Source organism: Vidua chalybeata, chromosome 13 (genome assembly GCF_026979565.1).
Source record: "Vidua chalybeata isolate OUT-0048 chromosome 13, bVidCha1 merged haplotype, whole genome shotgun sequence".
NCBI classification, from domain to species: Eukaryota; Metazoa; Chordata; class Aves; order Passeriformes; family Viduidae; genus Vidua; species Vidua chalybeata.
The window spans coordinates 18,553,662-18,578,772 of NC_071542.1; the positions used below are offsets into that span (position 1 = coordinate 18,553,662).

Sequence of the window (25,111 nt, forward strand, 5' to 3'; positions counted from 1 at the left end):
TCCAACTGCAGCAGTAACTTGAAACTTATTTTTAAATATAAAAGAAAGATATTTTCCCCTCTTTTAACCACTGAAAACAATACCAAGCTTTATCAAATTGTCTGATGCATACAGAAGGTACTACTAGCACCATCCACAACTGCAATCACCTACACAGCACTTAATGTCTTGATAGTTTGCAGAGACTGTAGAAATACACATGCACTGCAAGAGAATGGAATATAAATGTGTGACTTTACTGAAGTTAAGGGAGACAGGCACAGCTTTGTTTTTCTAATTTAAATTACTTAAATGGTTTAAATGGCAACCAAATGACAGCCAAATGGTAGAATACTTCAAAGAAATGAATAAGCAACCTGTGGAACCCAAGAATGCATGTTTTTTATGCCTTAAGAATTTGGCAACAGAGAGTTAATGTATAAAAAGGAGCATATTCCACAGTTCTCTCCCTCCAGCGAGGTGCAAATATATCAAGTAGTTTCAGTAAAATTCTTGAATATTTAAAGATTGATAAATATACAAAGAGGTGTCCTTAATTACACATTTTGCTGCATGAGACAGATGGAAAGCATTAGCAAATTGAACCAGCCAAGTAGCAAGAACATATGGCTCCTGAGAAGCAGCAGTAAACGAAACCTTACTTGCAATTTAAATACTTCTAAGGATGTAAAAATCCCACAGCTACAAGTTTTACCAGTGAAATATAATAAAGCCAGTAGCTTAAATGTGTGTTGAATTGAGGTAATTTTTGAATTCCTGGAAAAATGAAAACTTGTGAGACAATTACACTGTATCTTTCAGTTGACAAAATGGGTAATCAATTACAATCTGCTGCTGCTGTCTAGGACCAAATAACATAGAAGAGATTACTCTTCATCTTAAACTATTCTCACAAATTGTCCAAGGCAGGCCTTAGTTGATATTTTATAGATAACTAATTTCACAGTACATAAAATTTGTCTCAAGCCAGTAGTCTGTAACTACCCAGAAGAAAGCACTGTATCACCTTTCAACTCATGACATCCCTCTCATCCAAAATCTTGTCAGGTACTGAGTCACCTAATAAAAGATTAAATTTAAATATTGGCTTTACTGGAACAATTCAATTTTGATATCTGGTCTTGGCTACAGCTCTAGTTGGAACAGCAGTCCTTGATATACTTCCATATTTTGACTCTGTATGTTAATGGTAAGAACAGTATCAGAAATTAGGAGAAATCAGGGAGGAGAAGCAGGGAAGAGATGAGGCAAATCTATCACTGTTCAAAGAAATCCTACATGGGAACCTGCTCCCTCAGTCAGTGAATATCCAGTTTCACAAGCAATTCTAAAGCCATAGCAAATCCTAAAATCATTGCAATGCCAGTGCCTCAATTTCCCCACTGTTATCCCTGGCACAGAAGCAGCTGTCCCATTAATAAACCTGAATAAAATCTTCACTGCCAGTAATAGAAGTTAGAGAAGTGTACGTGCATTCTGGAAAATTTGCTCTCACTGAACTGTCATGAGCATTTTTATAGTGGAAAGAAGCTGGCCAGGGCATCAAGTAGCAAAATACCTGGCACTAGGACAGACAAGTCTCTGTTTCAGCTGTACAAATGGCTACTTAACCTTTTCTAAAGGTGAAAGCTCCAACAGCTCCACAGATTATGTGCAGTCTCACAGTGACATCAGCAACCTAAGCATGACTTTTTTGAAAGAGATGTCTGAGTTCCCAGACAAGATAACTTTAGTTTAGGGCATTAACTTCAGCACCCTCATAAACTCTTCTATAAAATGAAATGCATCAGATAGAATCTGACACTGACACAGTCATTGCACTCTGAATAAACATCCTTTTTAACATCAGCCAGAGAACTAAACTGCAGCATAGAGGAAACCAAGTGCTGCTCAGCAGTTCAGCCACTGGAGACTCTTTCTGTCAAGAAGAGCTCCAGTTTCATGCACAAATTGGCACTTAGCAAAGCAAGCACTACATGTTGAAGGGTTTCTAACAGAGTTATGGGATTGATTCAACATTACAGAAATGTTTGTAATTATTTCCATTTACAAGCCACGAATACCTGCAAGTCATGTTATAGAACTGGGAAGCTGAGTTTTGAAAACTGTTGCTACTAAAATATTGAGACTAGCAAAAGCTATAAAAAGCATTAAATATCATTATACCATGCTTTTATAGCTTTCTCAAACTTCACTGTTTTCAGACTTCTTTTCAAAACAGCTCCTTTTAGCTCTTTTGCACTTCCATGGAAAAAAACAGTCATAAACAGGAACTGTAAATAGCAGTTATCAGTCTTCAGTATTGATTCCCATGGAACAAACAGCAGGTGACCTACTTTCCAGGAAATCCCAAACAACTGCACCCTGCTTAAACAGCAGTGTCCCAGAACAGAGTGGTACAGGTAGTCAGTAAGATGACAATGATGTCTGGAACTCCTTATAATATCCATAGAAATAGGCTTGTAATATTCTGGGTTTCAGTTCAGTCCTCCTTCTTGCACTTCTTACATCAGACCAGTATTTCAAAAGTTTACATACCAGGGAAAATTAGCATCTCTAATTTGTTCTCATGATATTATATTTACATTCAAGAATTTGAAGCAAAAAGTGGAATGAAGCCCAACAAAAAAGGAAAACTGAAGGCTACAGTGATGAGAAAATAGGAAAATAAAAGCAAAAACAAACTTGCATTTCAAATACATGCTGGTAGATATGGTAGACAACAGCAGAAGCTAAACACTGTATGCACACCAAGACTTGCTTACTTTATCCACACAGTCATCAAAGAAGGCAAGGCTGGCATCCTTGTCACTGACAAAAGAACATTCCTCAATGAAGCGAATGAACATCTGAGTTTTGGTCATCAGGGTGTAGAACTTCTGATGGGAACGGTCTCTGCTCTTCAGGAACCCTGCAAAGTGCAGTCAGCAGCACTGTCAGAATGCCCACAAGGGAAAAGCCCTCACCAGAACTCAGTGCTGCTTCTACTTATATGCAAAAAGCTTCCTGCAATCTCTGCCACTACTGTGCACTTTTGTCTAAACTTATATTTCCCCCATCATTTACAACACTAACATGCAAATATTTTTATTCTTTAGATAAAAGAGAATAAAAAATAATAAATCAATACACACAAAACAAGTTTCTAACTTTTTACCTTGTAGTTCAAAGAGAGAACTTGCATCTGTGGCTGTTTCAGAGGGTGCCTCCGTTATTGGCCTGAGATAAGACCTGTAACCTTTTAGGATTGAAGCCATGAAACAGAGAAATGCTTCCTGGATCTCCAAATCTAACAGATGCAATTTCTTCCCAGAATTAAAATCATAATCATTCATTGCCAATTCCATTAATGCATCTTCTCTTGGTCGCTGTTGCACTGTGAACAAAACAACAAAATAGAATTTTACTTTTTCTCCCCCCCTCAATATTGACCAAAAATATTCTCTTTAACTTACTAGATTCAGTGATTACTGAACTCCATTACATTTGAAATATGTTAAAATATACCCAAATTCACTCAGGACATGAGACAGTGGATTCAGCTTGACCTCATGTATCTGTGGAAAACTCCAAAAGCAGGATGCACTGGCCTGGTCAGCACAGGAGTTACTACAGTAACAGAGAACCAGCGTGGACAGAGCCTTAAAAAGCCTTCAAAGAAAGCTGTTTGTAAAACCAGGTGAAAATTTAGACAGGAGCTGATTAAAGAAGCATATTTTCAGGACAAACACATGGATGGGTATTTTTTTTTTGATTGTGCCTTTCATTTCAAAAAGCACATTAAATACTGACATACACAGAAAATCACCACTTAGAGGCAAAGTGGAGCCATTAAAACACAACACTGCAGAATGCTGCTACAGACAAAATGTGGCTCTAGCAAAACCTGTATTCTTTAATTAAGTAGGTGTACCAACATTTTAAAGCCATCAGAACTCTAGCTGAGACTTCACTGCTACACACAGTTTGGTAACATTCTAATAATGTCTCAGGAAAGTGAAAGGATGGTTTAGTCACTGTCTTTCCACATCATATAATTACAGCCAACCTTACCTCGATATCATTTTTAAGCAACCTACTCTATAGTAAGATTTAAGTTCTATTTTTACATACAGAACATAAGGTTTAGATTTTTTCTTAAAAAGCCCTTCCAGAAAAATGTATAAAAATTCTGAAGCATCAGATAATTTTCATCATCCATCAGCTATACCCTTCTTTGTGCAGTACATCCCAATAAACTTCTGTTTCTGTATGTTCTAATCAGGACACAAATTCTTGTGACCTCAATAGCCAGGAATGTAAACAGCCTTTAAAAAATGTGCTTTGTTTTCAAGAATTTCACTAAAACCACCCCATCCATTTTTCTCACATCAAGGTTCAATATATCTTGCTCTGCAATATTTGAGGATTCTACCAACAACTAATTTTTACTTAGAGATGTCCAGTAATTGTGCCTTACATTTAAACCCCTAATGATTAAAAACCACTTATTATTGCCATCTTAAATTTTTAGGTGAAGTACTATTAGCTTGACTGTCAAAGTTATTCCAATTTCAATTGCCAAGACATCAGCAAAATTTGAGGATGCAAAAAAAAAAACCAAAAAACAAAAGGTCTTTATTAGGTCTTGGCCTACACTTTGCTTTGGTTTCCTATTCCTTTCTCATAGAAACACTGTTCCTTTTTTTTGTATGAGGATAACATTAATAGGAAGAGATATCTATTTAAGTACTGCTTTCATATATATGTGAAGTCTCCTCTGTCCCAGAAGTTCCCACATAGTTTCTAATCTCTGGATTTAGAGAAGATTTTCCCATTCTGTAAAAATAAATGTTTAATGGAACTGATAACTTTGGAACATGTTTAATTAGCTACATTTATCTGTTTTTGTGGCACACTGTGCCCAGTGTAAAGTTTACTATGTACTTTCCCACTCACATTCTGCCAGTTGCTGATATAAAGTATTCAAAGTGTTCATCAGATTTTTACAAGGTTTCTTTGGTAAGATCTTCCATGCAATAGCTTTCTTGTCTCCAGTTCTAGAAAGGAAAAAAAAAAAAAAAGCATTCACTGGAATGTGTTCAGACACCAGAGAAGGAGGTTTCACTCCATTAAAACTGGACTGAGGACTGCAAACCAACTAGCAAAATCAAATTTGATTTACTGTGTGGAGATTTGATCAGAGCCATCCAACCAATGCCCCATATTTCAGGGTGATGATTATGCTGCCACACTCTTCAGCACTGAAATCAATCCAGTTACAACTCACCAGAGATGGATTAATGGTATTAAGCACCTGTTACTGCACCAGCAACCACCACTCATGCCATGTTCTGAGCTCTAATTACTTAAACTAGCATGGACAGAAGGAAATTGAAAGAAAAACTAAAATACCCCTGCAAGTTTTGCCAAAAAGCTGGTTTTTGCTTTTGAAAACAGGAAGCAGAAAAAAATTAACAGAAAAGAAAAACTGTTGATGCAAACTTACTGAGAAATTGTGTTGGTATCCAGGTCAACACAGCTGACATCAGGTGGGGGGTCATAGAGATCAAAGTATCTGGAATCAATTCCCACTATGAACGGGCACGGGGCACTCAGCACATCTGCCAGTGCCAGGGGACACAGAGGAATATACGGGCAAGGCCAGTGGAAGGGAAATATCATCTTTGATGAAACATGCAGAGAGACAAAACCACAGGTTAAACATGTGCAATACAGCCTATGCAGGAATAAACCGTATTTCACTAACTTCAAAATTATTTAACATGGCAGATTGCTATTACTGAGACTCTAGATGTAGATTATTAATTAAAAACTGCACTAATTTCTTTAAAATTCAATTTGTAGGAAAAAACTCTTCAGAATCACAGATTGCACACAGCAGAGGCAGCAAACAATGCTTAGTGATGACAGGCAGGGAAAATCATGCATTTAAAATTCCATAGGAATAGACACAATGCTATCAGTAATTCTTATTTAATGCACTGTGATGATCAAACACTTATTTACACAAAGAATCAACAATTTCTCTTCTATCTTCATAGGATATCATTACAACAGTAATTTTTCTCTAATGATCTTTATTTTAATTCTTATTTTTAAGTAACATTTAACAGCACTAATACCAAATCTAGATTTTAGCTCAGAAGCATTCTCTCTGTCCTTTTACAGGTGTATGACTAAAAGTTGGTACTTACAGAGACCAATGCCTCTGTCACACTCGTGAGGACAGAAGGTCGCAATGAGTGGATGAGGATTTTATGTTCTGTCACAGCAAATACCAACAGAGTTACTGCATTTTCAGGTCCTAAATTCTGAAGTAGTGTAGAAAACTTGCCACCACTGTTAAAGGACAAACACACCGGTGAGTTAAAAGGGACAGTAAAAAAAAGAAATGTTTGATAATAAAATAAATGGGAATCTGCAAATCTTTCTTTTAGAGAAGATTACTTGGTACAACATTTGGCACACTTCATTGTCCAGTGAGGAATGGTTATTTCCCAAGAATAACCATGATTCCTTGAGACTTGACTCAGTCTAGACTATTTTCAGGACACAGGCATGACAATTTTTCTTTCTGAGAAGCAATTTACAGGAGACAACATCTGTTTCTTTAATCAGTCTCCTGCACTGAGACATGGAAGTCAAGACAGTAATAGAACTCCTTCAACTCTCTTCCAAAACAAAACTGAACTATCTTGGGAGCCCAGGGATGACCTCCTAGAAAGGGGATCTTAATAAGATATATATTCTTCCTCAAGAACCACTAAAGTGATTTTAAACCCCCCCAAATACATTAATAATTGTGTATCCTTGTCAGGGTGCAGGTCTAATCACATGAATAAACTTCAGATCCACCAGCTTCCAAAGGCACCAGACAAGGTGAGTTAATTTACACAACTGCAACTCAAAATAGCAAATCTTTTCCATAACACAAATCAGAATACATCTCACAATTAACAAGATACTGCTACTTGCCTTAGTGGGAGTGGTGATGACACAGGCTGGCTAAGAATCAAGTTATCATGTGGAGATAGCTGAGAAAAGATTTTAAAACACATTATTTTTATTCTGAACTTTGGAAATACTTACCAGAAATTACACAACAAAGAACACTTAAAAATAATTGAAATTAAGCTGAATCTTGTATACCCCAGTTGTGTATCACTCTAAGAAGTGCTGTGCAATGATATGCATCAGGATCTTTTAGTAAAAACTGGGCAAAGCATGATATTCCTTTCTTGGCCAGAACTGAATACATTGCATATTCATAAAGAAGACTTTAAACTAGCTAATGCTGCAAAAATTTGAATATATTAACTGCTGAAAAATGAAGCCTTCTGTACTTTAAGGGCTGTGAGTACCCATATTTCATACACAGTTTTCAGGAGCTGGGGGGAATTCTTTCTGGATTTAGGGGTAAAGAGAGGGATAAAAATTCATAAAGGGGAGAGATAGCAGGTCATAACATAAAGCTATATGTTCTTCTGAAGACGTATAAGAATTAGGCTCTTGGCTGGTAGAAACTGCTCAGCTCTGATAGAATCTTTAAAATGTGCATTAGCTAAAGATGCAGGAAGATCCTACTAAATCACGTTTCTTTCTTATGGGGACATGGCATCAAGCAAATCATTCACATATTCAGCAGGAATAGGAAGACTCAGGTAAGTACACGAATAGCAAGAGACAATCAGTTTATCAAAGCCCAGCTGATGTTTTCAGCCATGGTAAATCCAGGGTAACAAGATACCAGCTGGCTTAATCCTCTTGCATTTTCTGTTGTTTAAAAGCAGTAATAACTTAGCCACAGCAGTTTGTACAACTGAGCTGCAAGTTCACACTGTTTTTAGGAACATTTCAGGTTTGAGTGTGTTTCACCTTAGACTCACTGCAGGTGACCAGGTAATAGAAGCTAGAAGACAAGACTGATGACTTGGAAGCACAAAGTCACCTAATGCTGTGCCTGGAGAGGCACCAAATACAGGGAATTAAGAAGAGTCTGCAGTGCTGTTTCCCTGCACATCTCACATCCCACTTCCCTGACAAATGTGGATGGCCACACCACAGGCTGGATTTGTCAAGTAAGTCACCTTGGGAGCACCAGCACCATTAGCTTGTTCAGAGGAAGAATTCAGAGGACTCATTTTTCCAGCCTGGGGCAAACCTTCATAAACCACCCTCTGAAAGAAAGCATCAGCCTGACATCCTCTGACTTCTGTGCTTTAGCAAAAGCACATAAACACAATTAAGCATCTATTCAAGGGGCACATCTCCCTCAGGGCAGAAGGGGCACTTATTACCCCCCTTCCCCAGAGGGAGGAACATTACTCCACATGCTCTTCAAGTCTGCAGCTTGTGATACATTAGCACAGCAACCTCTGTGCAACGAGGGGAAGCAGGACACAGTTCAGCAGATCTCAGGTCAGAAGGAAAGATCCTAGGTCAGAAGGAACCCATCAACACTGGCAGCTGGAAGCTGGCAAATGGGAACATTCCATAGTGTTTTACTAATGGCTATCATTTCTTTGAGATTTAGAAGTTTAATTGCTTAGCAAAAGACTACCACATTTTCCATTAACAGGCCTCAGAGAGAAATGGAAATCCTGAAAGTTTGCCATTTCCCACACTAATTTTGAGGAAAAGTCTAAGGTACAATCACCTGTGATTTTATTCACTGCAGTTTCAAACACAACTTAAGTCCCTGGAAGCTGCTGGAAGGAAGAACTTATTCACAGATTTCAATTGCCACTGCCTACTGTAAAAGCAGTGTTTTCTCCATCTGTACTATCAGCTCTTAAAGCTGTACTAAATTAATGCACATAACATTTTGAAAATAAGGTATAACTGTCATAATTTTCACATCACTTATATCTAGATCTTCAGACTTCATTCCAGGATATAAACCCATATATACTTTGACAAAATTCCCTAAAACCTCAGACAAAAAAAGTTAAAAGCTTTTCTCTAAACTCAATCATAATCTCTGTAAATAGGTGTTTAGTGTTTCTAGCACAAATATTTTACTGAATATGAATTAAAAAAAAAAACCAAACCTAAAACAAGAAGTGGGTTTTGAATTGAACTTTAAAATCATAAGAAAAGGGACAGAAGTGCCCGATACAGTTTCAGCATAACTGTTCTCTAATCCCTTTTCAGTAGCAGCAATAAATATCACTCCTTTAGAATACACTAAAGAGTATCTTCAATATTCAGTACATGCTATAAAGACATAACCCAGGATTGTATTTGCTCTGGAAGACTTCACTACCATATGGGCTACACAATTAAGGCTCAGAAGTGCACAGGGCTTTCCATATTTTATGTTATACAAGTAATAACAGAATAGCATCACTTTGTAACTATTTAATCAAAACCACAATTGGTAGAATACTTTGACTGCAACAGAGCTCTCTTTTCTCTGCAATAAAAATTTTAACACCTCTCTAACTATTTCGCATCTTCGGGAGGAAATAAAAAGATTTAATAACACTTCAGAAGTCTTCGAGACCAGGGTTTTTTCTCTCCTACCAACAGTGACAGGGCTGAAATTTCAAAGAGCAGGTAGCAATTCCTGTAATTATTTCACTCCCACACAGCCCTGCAGGGAGGAGAGAGCAAGGGCCAGGTTTGATAAAGGGGCTGTTACTGGGTGTGGCTCTTGCAGCTCTCACTGAGAGCACAAAGCCCTTTGGGAAGAGGGGCAATCATGGATGTACATTTCACATCTGGTTTTCGTTTTATTTATTTTACACTCAGCCTTCATACAGTAGCAAGAAGAAAACAGGTCTAAAGCTATTGCAAAAGTCAGACCAGATGCTGGCTTGGAGCAGTTTTTCATTAATTTCCATATACTCTGAAAAAAAAAGTTTTAAGCTGACTAAACAGCTTCTTGTAATAACTCACTGAAGTCATTAACTGAACTGGAAACTGAAGTTTTACAGATTTTTCACATTATGTGTATGAATTTTGGAAAAAGAAATCCTGAATGAAAATAATCTGGGCACAAAAACTACATTTTTCATTTATTAACCTGCTTTATCTTTACCTTAGACACGGTTATTAAAGAAAATTACACTTACCTGAACTAGAATTCTTGGCCTCTGAGGGGATGGAAAAGGTACTTTATGCATGAAATGGGAAATGTGTCTACAGGAAAAAAAAAATACTGATTTAGTAGAAATTAAGCTTAAACTGCTTCACCTCAAGACAAAATTTTTGACAGTAAGAGAAATTATTATATAAAAATGGCACATACTTAGAAAACAGAGAAAAAATCCCAGCACCTAAACCCTATTGGGATATTCTGACCTTGAAAACCTATTTTTCTACTGATCACAAGAATATGGGATGGCAGATTCTCTTTCAGAATACAAACTCTGTTTGTGAGATTGACAAAATACAAGGAGGTTTTTTTCTTTTCATTTGTAAAGTAAAAATATTGATATTTGAACATCACAGTCCCATTTTAAAATCTTGCTTCTGACAGAGTTTGAAATAGCACTAAACCTCAGAGACTAGAACTGGTTACTTGCAAAAAAATATTAATGGGTGAATATCAAGGAGAATCATTAAGCTCATCCATTTTCTTCAGTTCTAAATACAAAATGTTATATAAAATTGCTGATGAAAAAGCTTTAAAGCTTTTTCACATACTACAAATACAGAAAAATGTTTTTAGAATATGACAAAGTCCTCAGTTTCATGAATTAATTAAACTTACACAAGTGTAATTCTACACAATAGACAGTTTCACATTAAAAGAAGCTCCACGGGATAAAAACCCATGAGAAACAGGTATTCTACCCTAAATTTCACCTTACAGCACATACTTTAGCAGGATTTCTACAAATGTCACCAGTATTATGACACAGACAACTACATACGGAAGAAATTCAGACAAACCCAGAAACAAGCACTGATTTGGGTTTTATTTTATTATCAGTGTATGAAGATGCTGGCCCAAGTCTGGAACATGTCACACAACAAGGGAAAGCTGCTCTTTGCAGCAGCTGAGCTGACTGACAGTGTTCAGCCACAGACAAACCATCATCATTAAAACAGCCAAAGGAAGTAGGTTGGATACTTCATTAAAATCCTATATTTAAATTATCCACAGTAAACTGACCAGTTTAAAAATCAGAGAAATTAGAATAAATCCATAAAATCCAAATTGATAAAGCACTTCTCTTATCTACTTATTTTATTAATTCCCAAAAGTTAAAACACCAAACCCCTGAACTTAAAAACAAAATATAAACTATATATATATATATATATAAAAAATTGGAAGTGTACACTATCAGAATTTTCAAACAAGTTCAGTGATGGGAATGGCAATAATGAAGGGGATAAGCAATCACAGAAATACTTAATCCATATAGTCAAAGTCTCCTGCAAGTTAATATTTAAGTTGAAGTAGAAAAAAACTGATGTGTAATAAAATAGAAAAGTAAATAGTGTGTTTGAAATCTGCTGCATTAAAAGATTACATTAACCTAGAAATGTTACATGGTATTACATATCAATTACAAGTATTGACCATTTCTTGGTGTAAGGATTTCCTCTGCATTTTATAATGTGAAATCCTTTATGTGAGAAAGAAATTAAGTTTATTTATCACAAATAGAAGATAATTACTAGTGCAAAATATTCAATCTGCTTTATCATGTCTCATTACACTACAAGTAGGCATTTGAAAAAACGCAAATCTACTAATTTAATTCTCCTAACTTGATGTGTGCAAGATTAAGAAAGGATTTATAATCTTGCTCTTTCTAATCACTATGGCTAAAGGGTGCAAAGCTAATTAAAAAAGCTTTCAGAAACCTTTGCAGGCACTTAAATCACAAATAAAAATCCAGACTTTTTCAGAAAGTAGGTAAAGATACGTTAATCAAAGGAGAAAAGTGCAGCCATTATATTTAATGTTTGATGAGTGAAGTAAAGAAAGGGTATTATGGCAAATTTAGAACAAAAAAAACCCCACCCTCTTATCAACTGAAATTACAGTTATGAATTTTGGAAATTACTTACTTCTCAATGGGGAGGACATGTGGCCCAGAAATGGAGTAACGATAGAGAAAGGTAAGAAACTTCTTGAAAGCATCAAAGAAAGGCCAGTGAGAGAGCAGACAGATGCATTTATTTGTCTGCACTGTTCTGCACGTGTCTTTTCCCTCGACACCAGCTGCTAATCCCAGCTGAGATTTTTGTTTCTCTGTGAGGTTCTCTTCAGGATACAGCTCATAAAACTGAATAGCAGCACCATATACCTGCAAACACAATGTGGATGTGAAGTCAGTAATTCAGCCTTGATCTTCAAAGCAATCTAAGAAACCCCAAACACACAGAAAATCAAGTCTGTATTATTGTTTGAAAAGATACATTAATGCAAAAGATGGTGATCTTTTGAAGTAATCCATTTTGGAATATTCTTATGACTGAAAATCCAGACTGTCTATTATTTAATTAAAACACTTAATATCATATGAGAAAGAGTAATATACAAAACAATTTATTTAAGAGAAACATAATGATTATAAAGAGTCAACTGCTCCTCCAATTGCCTTTAAAGCTATTTTAGGAATCCTTCATACACTACTCAAAGCCATATCCCCTGACATCCAATTTACTTTTCAGAACAAGTATGTACATGCAAGGTCGTTTCCATGCTTGCAATAAAAATAGCATTACTTGCATGTATATGCAGTCCAATTTTATAGCTCTCCAGTTTCACAGGCTAACAGGAAAGCAGAGGAGCTCAGGTTTATGATCAGCTGAAACTACTGCAAGTCACTCTTCAAAGCAGTCTTGGAATCAAGCCCAAGAGAATAGATTCAAACTCATCTATGAAAACATTCATTATCATCATCCTGAACAGATAAACAACTGAGTTTTTTCAATTGAATTAATAACTTTTCTTCCAAGGTTTCAAAATACCTTTTCTGCAGAAGCTCCAGTTAGTACAAATGTAGAAAAAACTGGGAGAGGGTATTTACTGTTAGATGGCCAACATTCAATCGTTGCACCCATAGGGAGACAAAAAAGAGGCACAGATTCTGGTAATGGGAATGATTCATAATCTTCTTCGGGATATCTGCATATTAAACCTATGAATAGAATGAGCAGAGAGGCAGTTACAGAAAAGCCAGCAGAAACAGGTTTGGAATAGCTCATTCCATAAAATAATTGCCAGAAAATTCATATATGAGCACACAGTAACTTCAGAAGATGAGTGAAGGTGTAAATAATTAGGCACAGGGAATAGCTGGAAGGGGCAGATGCTCCCATGACATAAGGAGAATCACCTGACTAAAGTATTACACTGAAATCCTACTTTCCATTCTAGAAACTATACATAACTGATTTATCTTTTCCTGTTTTCAGGCTGTGTGCATCTCACCTGTTATTATATAATAGCTCACATTCATCATGAGCAAAGATTTAAAATCTAGTTTAAAAACAGGTAATGTGAATACTTGAGAAATAACACTGATGTTTTCAACTGTGACACCAATTAATTCTGGCCAACAAACATTCCCTGAAAAATATATGTTTGCTAGATAGTTGTTTAATACCAAAAGAATCAATTTGATTATGCTGATCCACCTCAGCTGAGGACTCAGCTCTTGTGCTGCCAGGCCAATGTGTTTAGACTTATTTTGAATACAGCTGTAAAACATGAAGATGTGAAGCAGAGGCTTTTAGCACGCAGGTCCTCAGTTACATGGGAGGCTGTAGCAATCCATCCTGTCTGACTGCCAGCCCAGGGGACTCCACACTGAGAATGGATTCCACATGAAAGGATTTAGGATTAGGATTTCTCTGTTAGCACAATCACTATGCACTTTCCTAACAGAAATGGGAATGTTAATAAGCAATAAAAAATTGTAACCAAGAAGGGCAGTGGATCTCTTCATGCCAAGAATCAAAATTTTTAAAAATTTGTATTTGTTTACAAATGTACTGTCCACCCTTTAGTGCATCCTGAACTCCTGTTTACAGAGAGCAGCCTCTAGAAGGGATGTAAGTGGATTAAAGCTTAAGTGTGAATCATGCTCATGGACTTGTATGCCAAACAAAATCAGGGTTTAAAAAAACCCAACAACAAATGCAAAGCCAACACGTTTCATCAGTCATAGCAAATCTAATTCTGCCTTATAAATAAAACAATAAAATAAAGATGATACACGATCCAAAAATACTTAAGGAGCTCAGTGCCAATGATGCTCGAGGCAGTGTGGAAGTCTGCACTATTCTTCAAAATGTTTCTTAAGGAAATTGATCATGAAAATGCATCAAATAATTTCTGTGGCATTTTCTTCTGCATATACACACACATCCTTAAGAGACAGTTACCAGTAACACAAACAGAAATGGGAGACACCCAGATTTGTAGAAACCTATCAGAACATAGCTGGGATTCCAAATTAAACACAAATTTTAAAACAGCATGGGCATGATACCCATGCTAAGTTCTAAGGCCTCTTTTCTGACATGATTTTAAAATAATTCTTTAGAGAGATTCCTTTTTGAATAATGGCTAGATACTGTCAATTCTTTAGTACAAGATGTATTACATTACAAATGAGCCTGGACATTCTGAATTGAAGATAAAAAAAGCTACACAGTAGTTACATACCAGCTTTATATGATATGGTGTTGGTTTTTGCCACAGACTTTTTATAACATAAATAGACGGCTGAGCCCCACTGTAAAATAAAAAGTTACTGGATTAAGTGATGAAGTATAACAAATGGACATAACTGAATATAACTAATAATAATGTTGATAATTGTAAGTATTTAAATTCTCCGTTTCTGGACATGAGAATAAAGAACAAGGAAAGCCATGGAGCAGAAAAGAGCAGCACCCATAGGGGGAACACAGAGCTTTTACAGAAGGGAGAAAGGTGTAACAACTTCCATCAGACAGCACTCCCATAACCCAGTCAATATGGGAACTATCAGAACTGAAAAATCCATTGGTTAATGCCTACAGGCATTTATTTAAAAACAAGCACAAATCAATTCCCATGATCTTTTTTACATGATCCTACTTGCAGAGCAGTCAGCATCCTCCTCAGCACACTGACTTCTGAGGACCCTGCAAGAGCCAGCACATGGAGCTGCAAATTTAACCAGAAAACACCTAAATATTCAGTTCTGCAAATCAAAGTTGTGTGAAACCTGTGTATTTTAGCAGGTCAGGCTTTGGAACCATATTAAACATTTAAATGTGCTTACAGTCAACACATTTAAATGTGCTCACAGGCCAACATCACTCACACACAACTTTCTTTAAATAAGAAGTTTGTGAAACTACTGATGAGAAAAACATTTATAAAATAGCATTGTAGGTAAAGGGAGGAGTTGGAAAACAAAACAGAAGCTGGTTGCTAGATATGGAATTCCCACCAGAACAGTAAAAACAGTGTCAGAAACAGCCACATCTGTAAAACCTCCAGTTACACACACGTACTCAACAGGTTCTAAAGGACCAATCCAAAGATGCTGGAGTCAGCACTAAAAAAACCCACACATTTGCTCTAAGGCTTCCAGAAAGACTTTGTTCCAAGTAGGAACAAAGGAATGCAATTCTCCAACTCTTCCAATATTTGATTTATCTTTGGAGACCTCTTATGAAGATTTTTCACCAGGTACTCCAAGAGCTGCCACAAGTACTCCACAAAGGTCACATCCGTGAGTATCAAGCGTTCAAAGCCCAGCTTTTGAATCTTACCATGCTATTGTTCAGATTCTTGTCCACCTTGCAGAAGGTGTGTGGAGGAGTCTCTCCTTTGCTGGGGATGATGATGCAGATGTCTGTGACAGCCAGGGTGTTCTGGGTCATGTTCTCGGAGGCCCTGCGGTAGGTGATGTACACCCGCTGGGACGAGGCGCTGCCGCTGATGTTGGCAGGCCGCCCATACGGGGTGCTCTGAATGATTTCACAGCCTTGCTTGACTCTTTCTTTCCCATCATATAATACCCTAGTTATAAAGGGGAAGGAAAAACGTCAGGAGGCACATTTTAAAAACACTTTTGAGTTTTGATCACAGCTCTTGTCTCATTGCTGAGCAAAACATTTTTACTGACAAGTTCAGGTCACATTATCTCCAACTGTATTCTAACAGAAAAGCTTCATGGTTAAACTATACTGGTTTTCCTTGTATATAATTGCTTTTAAGCATTTTGTTTACTGCAAAATAGTGATATTTTCAGTTCTATTAAAGATTCATTGCCTGATCCTAAGAATGTCATATAACTTATCTCTTTCCAATCTGTGTTAAATAGGTTAAGCATCTTATCCCAATCCAAACATATACATTAAAAATTATAAATGGCTTTGAAAACTCCAAAACGGAAAGGATTACACTTGTCATTAAAATCCACTCAGCATGCATTTTCCCTTCCATACTGGGTTACAGTATGCTCAAGTCAACAACTGTCTTCCTGTTTAGAGTTTTGCCTTTTATTTAAAAAGTATGGCATTTCCGTAAACCTACCTTATCTGCTCTTTGTTAAATAAAATGGTGAAAATCACCCACTGGAATGGGGAAAGCACTCACCCCAAATCAGTAAGTGGAGGCTTATCCCTCCCTCGGCGATAACAAAGGTATATCTGCGGTCCTACAAGGCTGCCGTTATTGAGATCTGCAGAGAGGCCCGAGGGAGTGACATCTATGCATTTATAGCCCTGAGGAACCTCCTCCCCCAGGGATTTATTGAGGACTGTCACGTCTGTGATGGGTTCTTTTGGTCTGGCGATTTTATGGCAGGCATCATTGAAGTGGATCTCCTCCTCCAGTGGCTTTGAGATATCCGTTAGTCCTGCGACAACAAAGTAATCAGCAACACGGGCCCCTTTGTCTTCCATCTTCCATCACAAGGTGTTACAGCTTCTAAGAAAGAAATACAGGTCAGAAATGATAAAGTTATGGTTATTTTAAAAACCAGAAAATCATAGCTTGCAAATAAAGAAAATGCTTTCTGCTCTCATGTGGAACATTGAGAAATGGGCTAAAAATGTTTTACCAAGACACCCATATGCACTGGAATTTTGCTAGAGTAGCTTCAGGAAGTTTACTGTCATCGAGTTCCAGACTTTTAAAACCAGACAAGCTATTTAAGACTCCCTTTTGTTGAATTAATTTTGTTTGGGTGCAAAATTTTATTGTAAGAGAAACTGTTACCACACAGGAGTTTCAAGAGCTTGCTGACATTCTGAAACTGAACAACTAGAATTTAAAGCAGTTTGAATGGTTGATAGAAGACCTCAGTTTTCATGTAACTTTTATTCCCATTGCTTTATCTCCCTTTATTTCTTGCTCTAGGTAGCAAGTGTTAAGACTTAGCAAACTTCATGGCATCATGATTCTTGGATTTGACCAAGATTTTTACTCAAACATAATAAATTCAGACGTTTCTTACTGGTAATTTGGAAAATTATGTCCCAGTTTGACAATGTGCATTTAATCAAATTGTTTCAAGCTGGCCTCAGATTTCCAGCACCAGCCCCTGCTCAAGCAGGAAGAATGTCAGGCTGTGCCTGGTCCCCCCTACCAGCCTCATCCACCAGCACAATAGAGGCAATTCCCTCTTCCAGCTCTTATTTTGTAGGTTGGTTGTGTTTTGCTGGACTGGCTTGAGAAGCTTCTAACTTTGCAAGGAAATTAGTACAGTTTTTTTTTATTTTATGCTTATTTACATTGTTCTAGAAAATGCCAAGAAGAAAGCCCAAATTATCTAACTTTTATTTTTCTATACGGCTAATAAGCACTATGGAACACTTCAAACATGATTACTGCAGGCAATCACCAATATATAGGAAAGTAACACTCTGAAAATAACTTCAGCTTGTGTTTGAAGAGAGAATGCAGTTACAAAACTGTGCTTAGTTTAGCCTACATACAGTTATTTCAAACACATCTGGAATATGTTACTCAGCATATATATGAAAGCCATAACTACAAATTCAAACTCCTCCCTGAGTGATATATTCAAAGACACACAAACTCAACCTCTGCACATGCTGCCTATTATCTCTCTGTCCATCTGGCTCCAGCAAAATGCAGAAAGGGGGTGTTTAACAACGTATCCTTAAAAACTGGCATACGACCAAATACTGACATCGTTCAGCTAACATGACAGAAGTTCTAGGTATGTTGTTACATTAACAATTCTCTGTGAAACTACATTACAGCTATTGTAACATTGAGATTTTTTCCCCTTTCTTACAAGCACCATTTCACAGAACTACACCGATTTCTAGAGTGATTCATTATGCCTTTTAGGATGAAATTATATATAATTTTTGATTACTAAACACTTTAGTAATCAAAAATTATACAAATGATGGCTGTTAAAACTGCAAGCAGAACCTATAACTCCAGTGTATTAACAGCACTACTCCACTTTAATCATTACAAATTATTAAACTCCAGTTTAGCATTACAAATAAACAGAATGATATGTATGTATATATGTATATAATATTGGAGAATCATACCTTTACACAATTTAAACCTCGCCATCATTCCATATAAAGTTTATACCAAAAGTCCTAAATTCAAACATTCCTTTATTCCCAAAAGCACTTTCAAGAAAAACTGGGACAAGCTCTCCTCATTTAGAGATAGTTAAAATTAGAATCCCCTACATACAAACACCTGCTATCACATAAATTTGCTTCCTAAGGTTATAGCACATAATACACAAGTCAGCAAGACTTTCATAATTTAATGCGGATTTCACAGAAAAGAAGGAAAAAAAAAAAGGCCTGGCTGATGATGAATTATCCCTTCATATTTACCCCATCCCTGGCAGTGTCCAAGGCCAGGTTGGACAGGGCTTGGAGCATCCTGGGACAGTGGAAGGTGTCCCTGCCTATGGCAGGAGTGGAATGAGAATCTTTAAGGTCCCTTCTAACCCAAACCATTCAGGGATTCTACAATGGTTTCATGATTTCTGTCTTTTGCTACAAAGGCTTACAGTTAAAAATGGGATAAAAAAGATTAACTTAAGTGGTATTTTAGTCTAAGGCTGACTTAGACTTTACTAGAGCTACTGTGATACTCAAATTTTCAACATCGGGTTACTGGCAGAGCAGATCTATGCAAACTTTATGTTAATAGACCCCAGAAAGAAGATATAAACTGTGAGTTAACTCACTGACATATAATCATTCTGTGAAGAGCATTTCACATAAACTGATGGAGAATTTCTGTAGAAATTCCTACCATGAAGCCATTCCACAGTGATTTGCCTCGTGCATCTTAGTGAGTCGTGGTTGTGCCTTTCTGGTGTGAATCTCAGGACAGCACCTGAGATAACCCTGGGATGGGGACAGGCATCAGTCCAAGGAGAGAGATTTCTCCACAGCTGCTGATTCCACAGCAGGATCTCTTTCCTTATCTCCCCTGGTTTTCAGCTGCTGTGTGGCTCTACCAGCTACAAAGTCCCTGAGTTCCCTCCTCTGCAAGGGTTTCAACACAGCCTGGCCATGGGGTCTCCACTGCACCCCTTGGTTTGTGTTGTGTGGGAGGTCAGGAATGCTGCTCATGTTCCATCCAGGGAGTAGCAGATTTTTCCCTACAACTTCCATACTGTAATCTTTTTACCCTCACTCATCTCCCTACAACATCTCACCGTATTGCAAGACATTTTTGAGGGGAAAAAAAAAAGCCCAAACCAAACAAACATGAAAAACACAGCAGAAAAAGTCACACTGCACAAGAGGGTTGCTTGAGGCAGCTAGTTCCAGATGAAATTCAACATCAGGAGTGCCACACTGAGAAGCTTCCATTGCTTCTCTACACTTCAGTAACCTGGGGACAAAAGGCTGCACATTGAAGGCAATACCATGGGATCACAACCATAATCTCCTACAAAAGTCCCCAGAAAAAATCCAATATATGGTCTTTGAGCCACTTCATGATAATGAGTTTTAATGGATGTCATACAATTAATACAACTGTAAATTAAACACCATAAAGATCAGAAAGAATCAAAATATCCTTGCAAATAACAAAGTCATGTGTAAAAAAGTTATTAAACACACACACACGCTAGATCATGACTATATAGATGAGAGAGCTTTTTGTAACTTCTAAAAATGTAGGACCAGGAGACACAATCAGATAATCTCTCAGATCCACAAACTATTAGCTTGATTACTTTGCTGAAAGACAAAGGTAAACACATTTTCACTGTTTATTCAATGTAATTTTCTAACATCCTATCTTTTCATAAACATTCAGGAAATACTAATTGAAGATTTTTGCTGCTTGTCACCACCATTGTAATTCATTCAGTTTCCAAGCTTTTTGAACAGATCACATTCCTCATTCAAATACTATAAGAGGAAAGCAGACATCAGCTTTTCCCCATCACATGACCAGAACTGATGTGGATGAGCCATATATTCCATCTGTGCCGCAGGAACAGGCACGATGCCTCATGAAGTAGTTTACTACAGATGCACTACAACATTTGCAAGGAAAAAAATACTGATCTAATCCCTACAACCTGCTCCTACCCACAGAATTTTGCAGAGATAATTTACAAGTAGCTGCAGACCAGAAGAATTGCTGCAGCCATGCCAGTTTCTTTCCAGGAGCCAACTTTCTCAGGCAGCAGTAAGGACCCTCTGACTCCATTAAAAGAGTTTCTACCAGTCCACCTCTGACAGAGAAATACAACAACTGCTTTGTAATCTTTTAATCTGCCTTGTTGTCGTTCTCATTCCTTCCTGCATTATTCTTTGAGAATATTAAATTGCTTATTAATTTGAGTTCCTTATTAGATCCATTTACTGTCTAAACCAGGTGATATTTCCCTTTGTAATCCTGACTCCAAAGATGTTCCATGTGTAAACAAGCAATGAATGTCTCCTAGAGTACGCTGGAAACCAGTGCAGAGCAACCTTTTTTAAAAGAGTTCAAAGCTGGTGATTTATTTTTTTTAAAATATTCATCATACAATAACACTCCAAGAACTTACTCCCTTTGAAGGAACATGAAGAGCAGATGAACAGAGACACAAATCAGAGGCTAATTATTAAAAAATGGCCAGTAAAGTTCTAACAGTCCCCAGCATCTCATCTCATCCGTGCATTGCTACATTAGGCTGTTGAAGTAACCAACCCACAGAGATGTGTCAGCTGGGCATGCAAGAGCAAAGTGAAGTTAACTGGATCAGTCAGTCCTGCTCTGGCTACTCAGAACCACTTCTCAGACATAACACCAAACAAATCACATGGGAGCTCAACAGTCTTAAGACATGGGAGTAACTGCAGTTACACAACGAAAAAACTTCACCCCATCTCTGTACTGCCAAAATTGCCTGGCAAAATTTTCAGACAAGCCTTTTTCCCCCCTCAGTATTTTCTTCACAGCAAGTAAACAATCCTGGGTACAAAGCAGAAGCCCTCTAATTTTCACAGGAATTCCCAAGGCAGAACACAAGCCTTTTGCCCACTCTACCAATGTGCTCCCTACCTTTTCATCAGGGCATTGCTTCTACACTTTTCCTCTCTTGCTGTCAGCCAGGCTTTAACATAGACTTCTTGTTAAAGTTTCATTCCCTATAGAAACAGTAAAAATAAGAATCAAACAATGAACACATTTGTTGAAACTTACTTTCTGCACACTTCACTGCACCAGTCACATGAAATGAACACTGTGGGTTGCTGTAGGACTCCTTGCTAAGATAAAGTTACTTATCACTTCACTAAAAAAGTAAATTAAACCAGACTTTAAAGCTAAGAAACAAAATATCAAGTTTTATGCTGCATTGATATTTTAAGAATGCAAACATCATTTAATGCTTTAAACCAAAATAAATCAGAGATGAGCCAGCCACTTCAAATTACTTCACCTCTTCCATTATTTTTTGACAATCAATACCTTTTGTGTCTATTCCTAGGTGTTAGCCAGCTATCAAAGTGCTCTCTCAGCCCAAGAACCTTTCAAAATCTACTTAAACCATTTTTCTTTGCAAGATTTGGATATTTAAGCAGATCCTTCTTACTCTACAATCAGCATCTTTCATCTAGTCACCTTACCCCAATTCCTCTTGCAGCGGGTGACAGTCTTCTTGCCCTTTACTGCCACAATTCATAATTTTTTTCATATGTGGTGAACACCAGTATGGCCACTTTTAAACATTGGTATCACCATAGCCAGCCTGAACTTGTGTTTTACACTGAGCAACTTGCAAGCCCAGGAGCCTGTGCTACCTTGAAGCATTTTGAAGCAGCAGTTTTGCACCACAGGACTGAGGATAGCACCTCACTGGAGGCAGAGAGACTCTGGGCTTCCAGAACAAGTCATTAGCATCAGCAAGGCTGTAGTAAAAAGAGAACTTGCTTTAAAGGAAGCTTCTATTCCCCAAGACTCGTAGAACACTCTCAGAAGAGTATGGTGAGAAGACTGTAGCAAACAAAGTGTAACATAAGAGAGGCTGGGAACAAACACATCTCAGGAGGGTTGAGGCAAACCATGAAAGATTTGCTTCCATTCCTGAAGCAGAAAAATCTGGGGAATTAGATTATCAGAATTGTATTTCTGGGATCACCAAGTTCAAGGTTCTGTTCATAACACCAATCTACAATGCCATTTCTTCGAGATCTCACAGGAGCAATCAGCACTGTTAGTTCATTGCTCTGACAGCCTAGGGAGTGAATCCAGCCCCAGTGATCTCAAACCCACACAGCACCATAGACCTGCACCAGTTACAGTCAGGTACTTCCCAGTATCTGACTTTGAACATTTTCTGACAAGACTACAAAGAGAGAATACAGCAGCAGCACGACAATTTTCTCCAACTAGAGAATCATTAATATCAAGCTTCCAGGAGTGCCAGAAATTATAAATTTTGGGATCACCTGCAGATGTCAAGCACAGCTGAAAACGTCCAAGAAGTAGGCAGCATTAACACATGATTAATTTCCCCATGGACAATTCAAAAAACTTCTTTTCTAGTCAGCTCTCTGGAATACCAGTGAGGAGACTTAAATGAAAGCAAAAAATATAGATTTAGGCATCACAAGGAGCACAGGCAGAACTGCTGCCAGTGTACTTGCAGGTCTATTTTGTATTACTTGCAGAACTAATTTACAACTAGTTTCTTGTCCTCTACATATCAAGTAAAGGCTCTACTTCAAGAAACAAGAATGCAAAGGACTTACATCATTACCCAAATACAAACAGAACTTCTCAAAGCATTTTCATTTTTAGTAGGACAATGTCTGTAGTTCTTCTTCCCATTTCCTACTACAGTTACACAAACAACAGCAACAGAGAAAACAGGGCTAAAGTGATAAATGGCTTTAGTTTTTAGACCCTACTGTACACATCTGCACTCAGTGATGTTAGAAAACACAATAATTCTCAGGAAGCCACCAGCCTCCAATAAGCTCCATCAATTTTTATTAGAAAAGAAGAAAATCGACAATAACCCAAGAGAAAACCCAAGATTTTTCTGTCCTGCATCACTGCACTGGAAATGCTACCAAGTGTTTTGCAGGCCCATTCACAATCATGGTTTACACCTCTGATCCAAACAGCTGAGAAGATAATCAAGAGAGCTCAGAAAACTTGGCAACAAAGGATCTCCAAAAGGTGCTGGGAAACAGAAAAGTGCTGGATAAAATCACAGGGACAAAACAAAAGACCATGAATTTGGGAGAAGAAAACAGGAATGTAGCCAAGAACTGAGGGACAAGCAGACGTGCTCAGCAGTGCTGAGGAAGAAAGAAAGATTAGGCCTAAATTCAGAGGCTAATCTAGATTCAGCAGGATGAGTACAGCGAAGTGAGCAGGAACTGGTCATCCACAGCACCAAAGCTCAGAGGAGGAAGCAGAGTAAGTGGCAGAGAGAAGGCAGGAAGGAATAGACTTCACCCTGAGGGCGAGATCTGGCATATCCCACATCTTCTACACATTTCTCCCTCACTCACCAAGTGTTATTTGTTTGTTTTTCAGTGCTGTTTGTAGTCTCAATCAAATCAAAGCATTTACTAAGAGGTTCTAACAAGGCTGCTTTGGTGATCATTCCAGTTGTGCCACAGCAAAATCCCACGAAATTCAACCCTGCCTACAAAAATTCAAGAAAGGGATGTTCCAGTATCCCACAAGATCCATGACAGACAAATCTCAGTAGGGCCAGATTGAAAACTCCCACTTTTCTTTCTAGATTACAGTATTTATGGCCAAAAGGCACCACCAAAGAATGGAAAGGATTTCTGAAATACAACTGTGTTTATAGGGAGAGATGCAGAAAACAAATTGTAGAAAATCAGGGGGAGGAAAGCCAAAACAAGCACTATAAAATGTAAATATTACTTCATCCAAAGCACAGTTCAGCAGAGCGGCCTGTTCATGTTTTTGTACAACTATTTACTATACAACAACTTTTTAAAAGGAGAAGTTCCCCAAACAATGTTCTATTTTTCTTGACACAGTAGATAAAGGCAAATGAAAACAGAAAATCTTCCAATATTGAGCTTCAAACCCAAAATCTGTCACTGAAAATGTTGAAGTCCATCAACCAAGAGTGACAGAAGTGACCTGCTTTCACCCTGCCACATTTGGACATACATGCCAACCTCAGTTTTGTTTTGAAACCATTCTCTACCCAAATTAAATTTTGAATTCATGGTGTGATAGAAGACAGGTGGAGATTGTTTCTAACAGTTTTTGCTACATTTCAAAACACACTTTGAGACTTTTAGAACGTTTTATGTGATTTTCTTTTCCTTTGGCCAGCAAAAATGTTCTGTAATGTGAGAAAATGGGACCCAACCACACTGCAAATTATAGACAGGGACAGCCATGCACAGACTGCATCTGCAGGGCTGGAACTGCTGCCTGCAGATCATCTACACCCCACTGGAAAGGTTTAATGGAGGGATAACGCTCCCTAATACCTCTCTCATCCAGCAAACCTCTACATCCACTTACCAAATTGTTCAGCATCTATTCCACAGAAAAACAAGTGTGTAAGTACCACTACCAGATCAGCTACAAATACATCAACTACTACATATTGCTGGGACAGTTTCCCAGCCAGCAAAGCAAAAAAAAAAAAACAACTTTAGGGTCTCCTCC

The 25,111-nt window shown here is 37.6% G+C and overlaps 1 protein-coding gene across 3 annotated transcripts in view; it reads right to left on the bottom strand.

Annotated features, from left to right (window-relative positions):
* Positions 1-25,111, bottom strand: part of DENND4A (DENN domain containing 4A) — a 48,789-nt gene that overhangs the window by 19,071 nt on the left and 4,607 nt on the right. For 2 of the 3 annotated variants that reach the window (XM_053954340.1, XM_053954338.1), the window contains exons 2-14: positions 21,500-21,585; positions 16,571-16,903; positions 15,742-15,991; positions 14,642-14,711; positions 12,940-13,109; positions 12,034-12,272; positions 10,080-10,146; positions 6,979-7,037; positions 6,198-6,342; positions 5,489-5,664; positions 4,939-5,039; positions 3,158-3,376; positions 2,766-2,911 (exon numbers count right to left, since the gene is read on the bottom strand). In XM_053954340.1, coding sequence (XP_053810315.1) covers positions 2,766-2,911; positions 3,158-3,376; positions 4,939-5,039; positions 5,489-5,664; positions 6,198-6,342; positions 6,979-7,037; positions 10,080-10,146; positions 12,034-12,272; positions 12,940-13,109; positions 14,642-14,711; positions 15,742-15,991; positions 16,571-16,878 — 1,950 coding nt within the window. In that variant the 5' untranslated portion in view covers positions 16,879-16,903; positions 21,500-21,585. The remainder of the gene's footprint in view (positions 1-2,765; positions 2,912-3,157; positions 3,377-4,938; positions 5,040-5,488; positions 5,665-6,197; positions 6,343-6,978; positions 7,038-10,079; positions 10,147-12,033; positions 12,273-12,939; positions 13,110-14,641; positions 14,712-15,741; positions 15,992-16,570; positions 16,904-21,499; positions 21,586-25,111) is intronic. The other variant, XM_053954339.1, reaches the window with a different exon arrangement.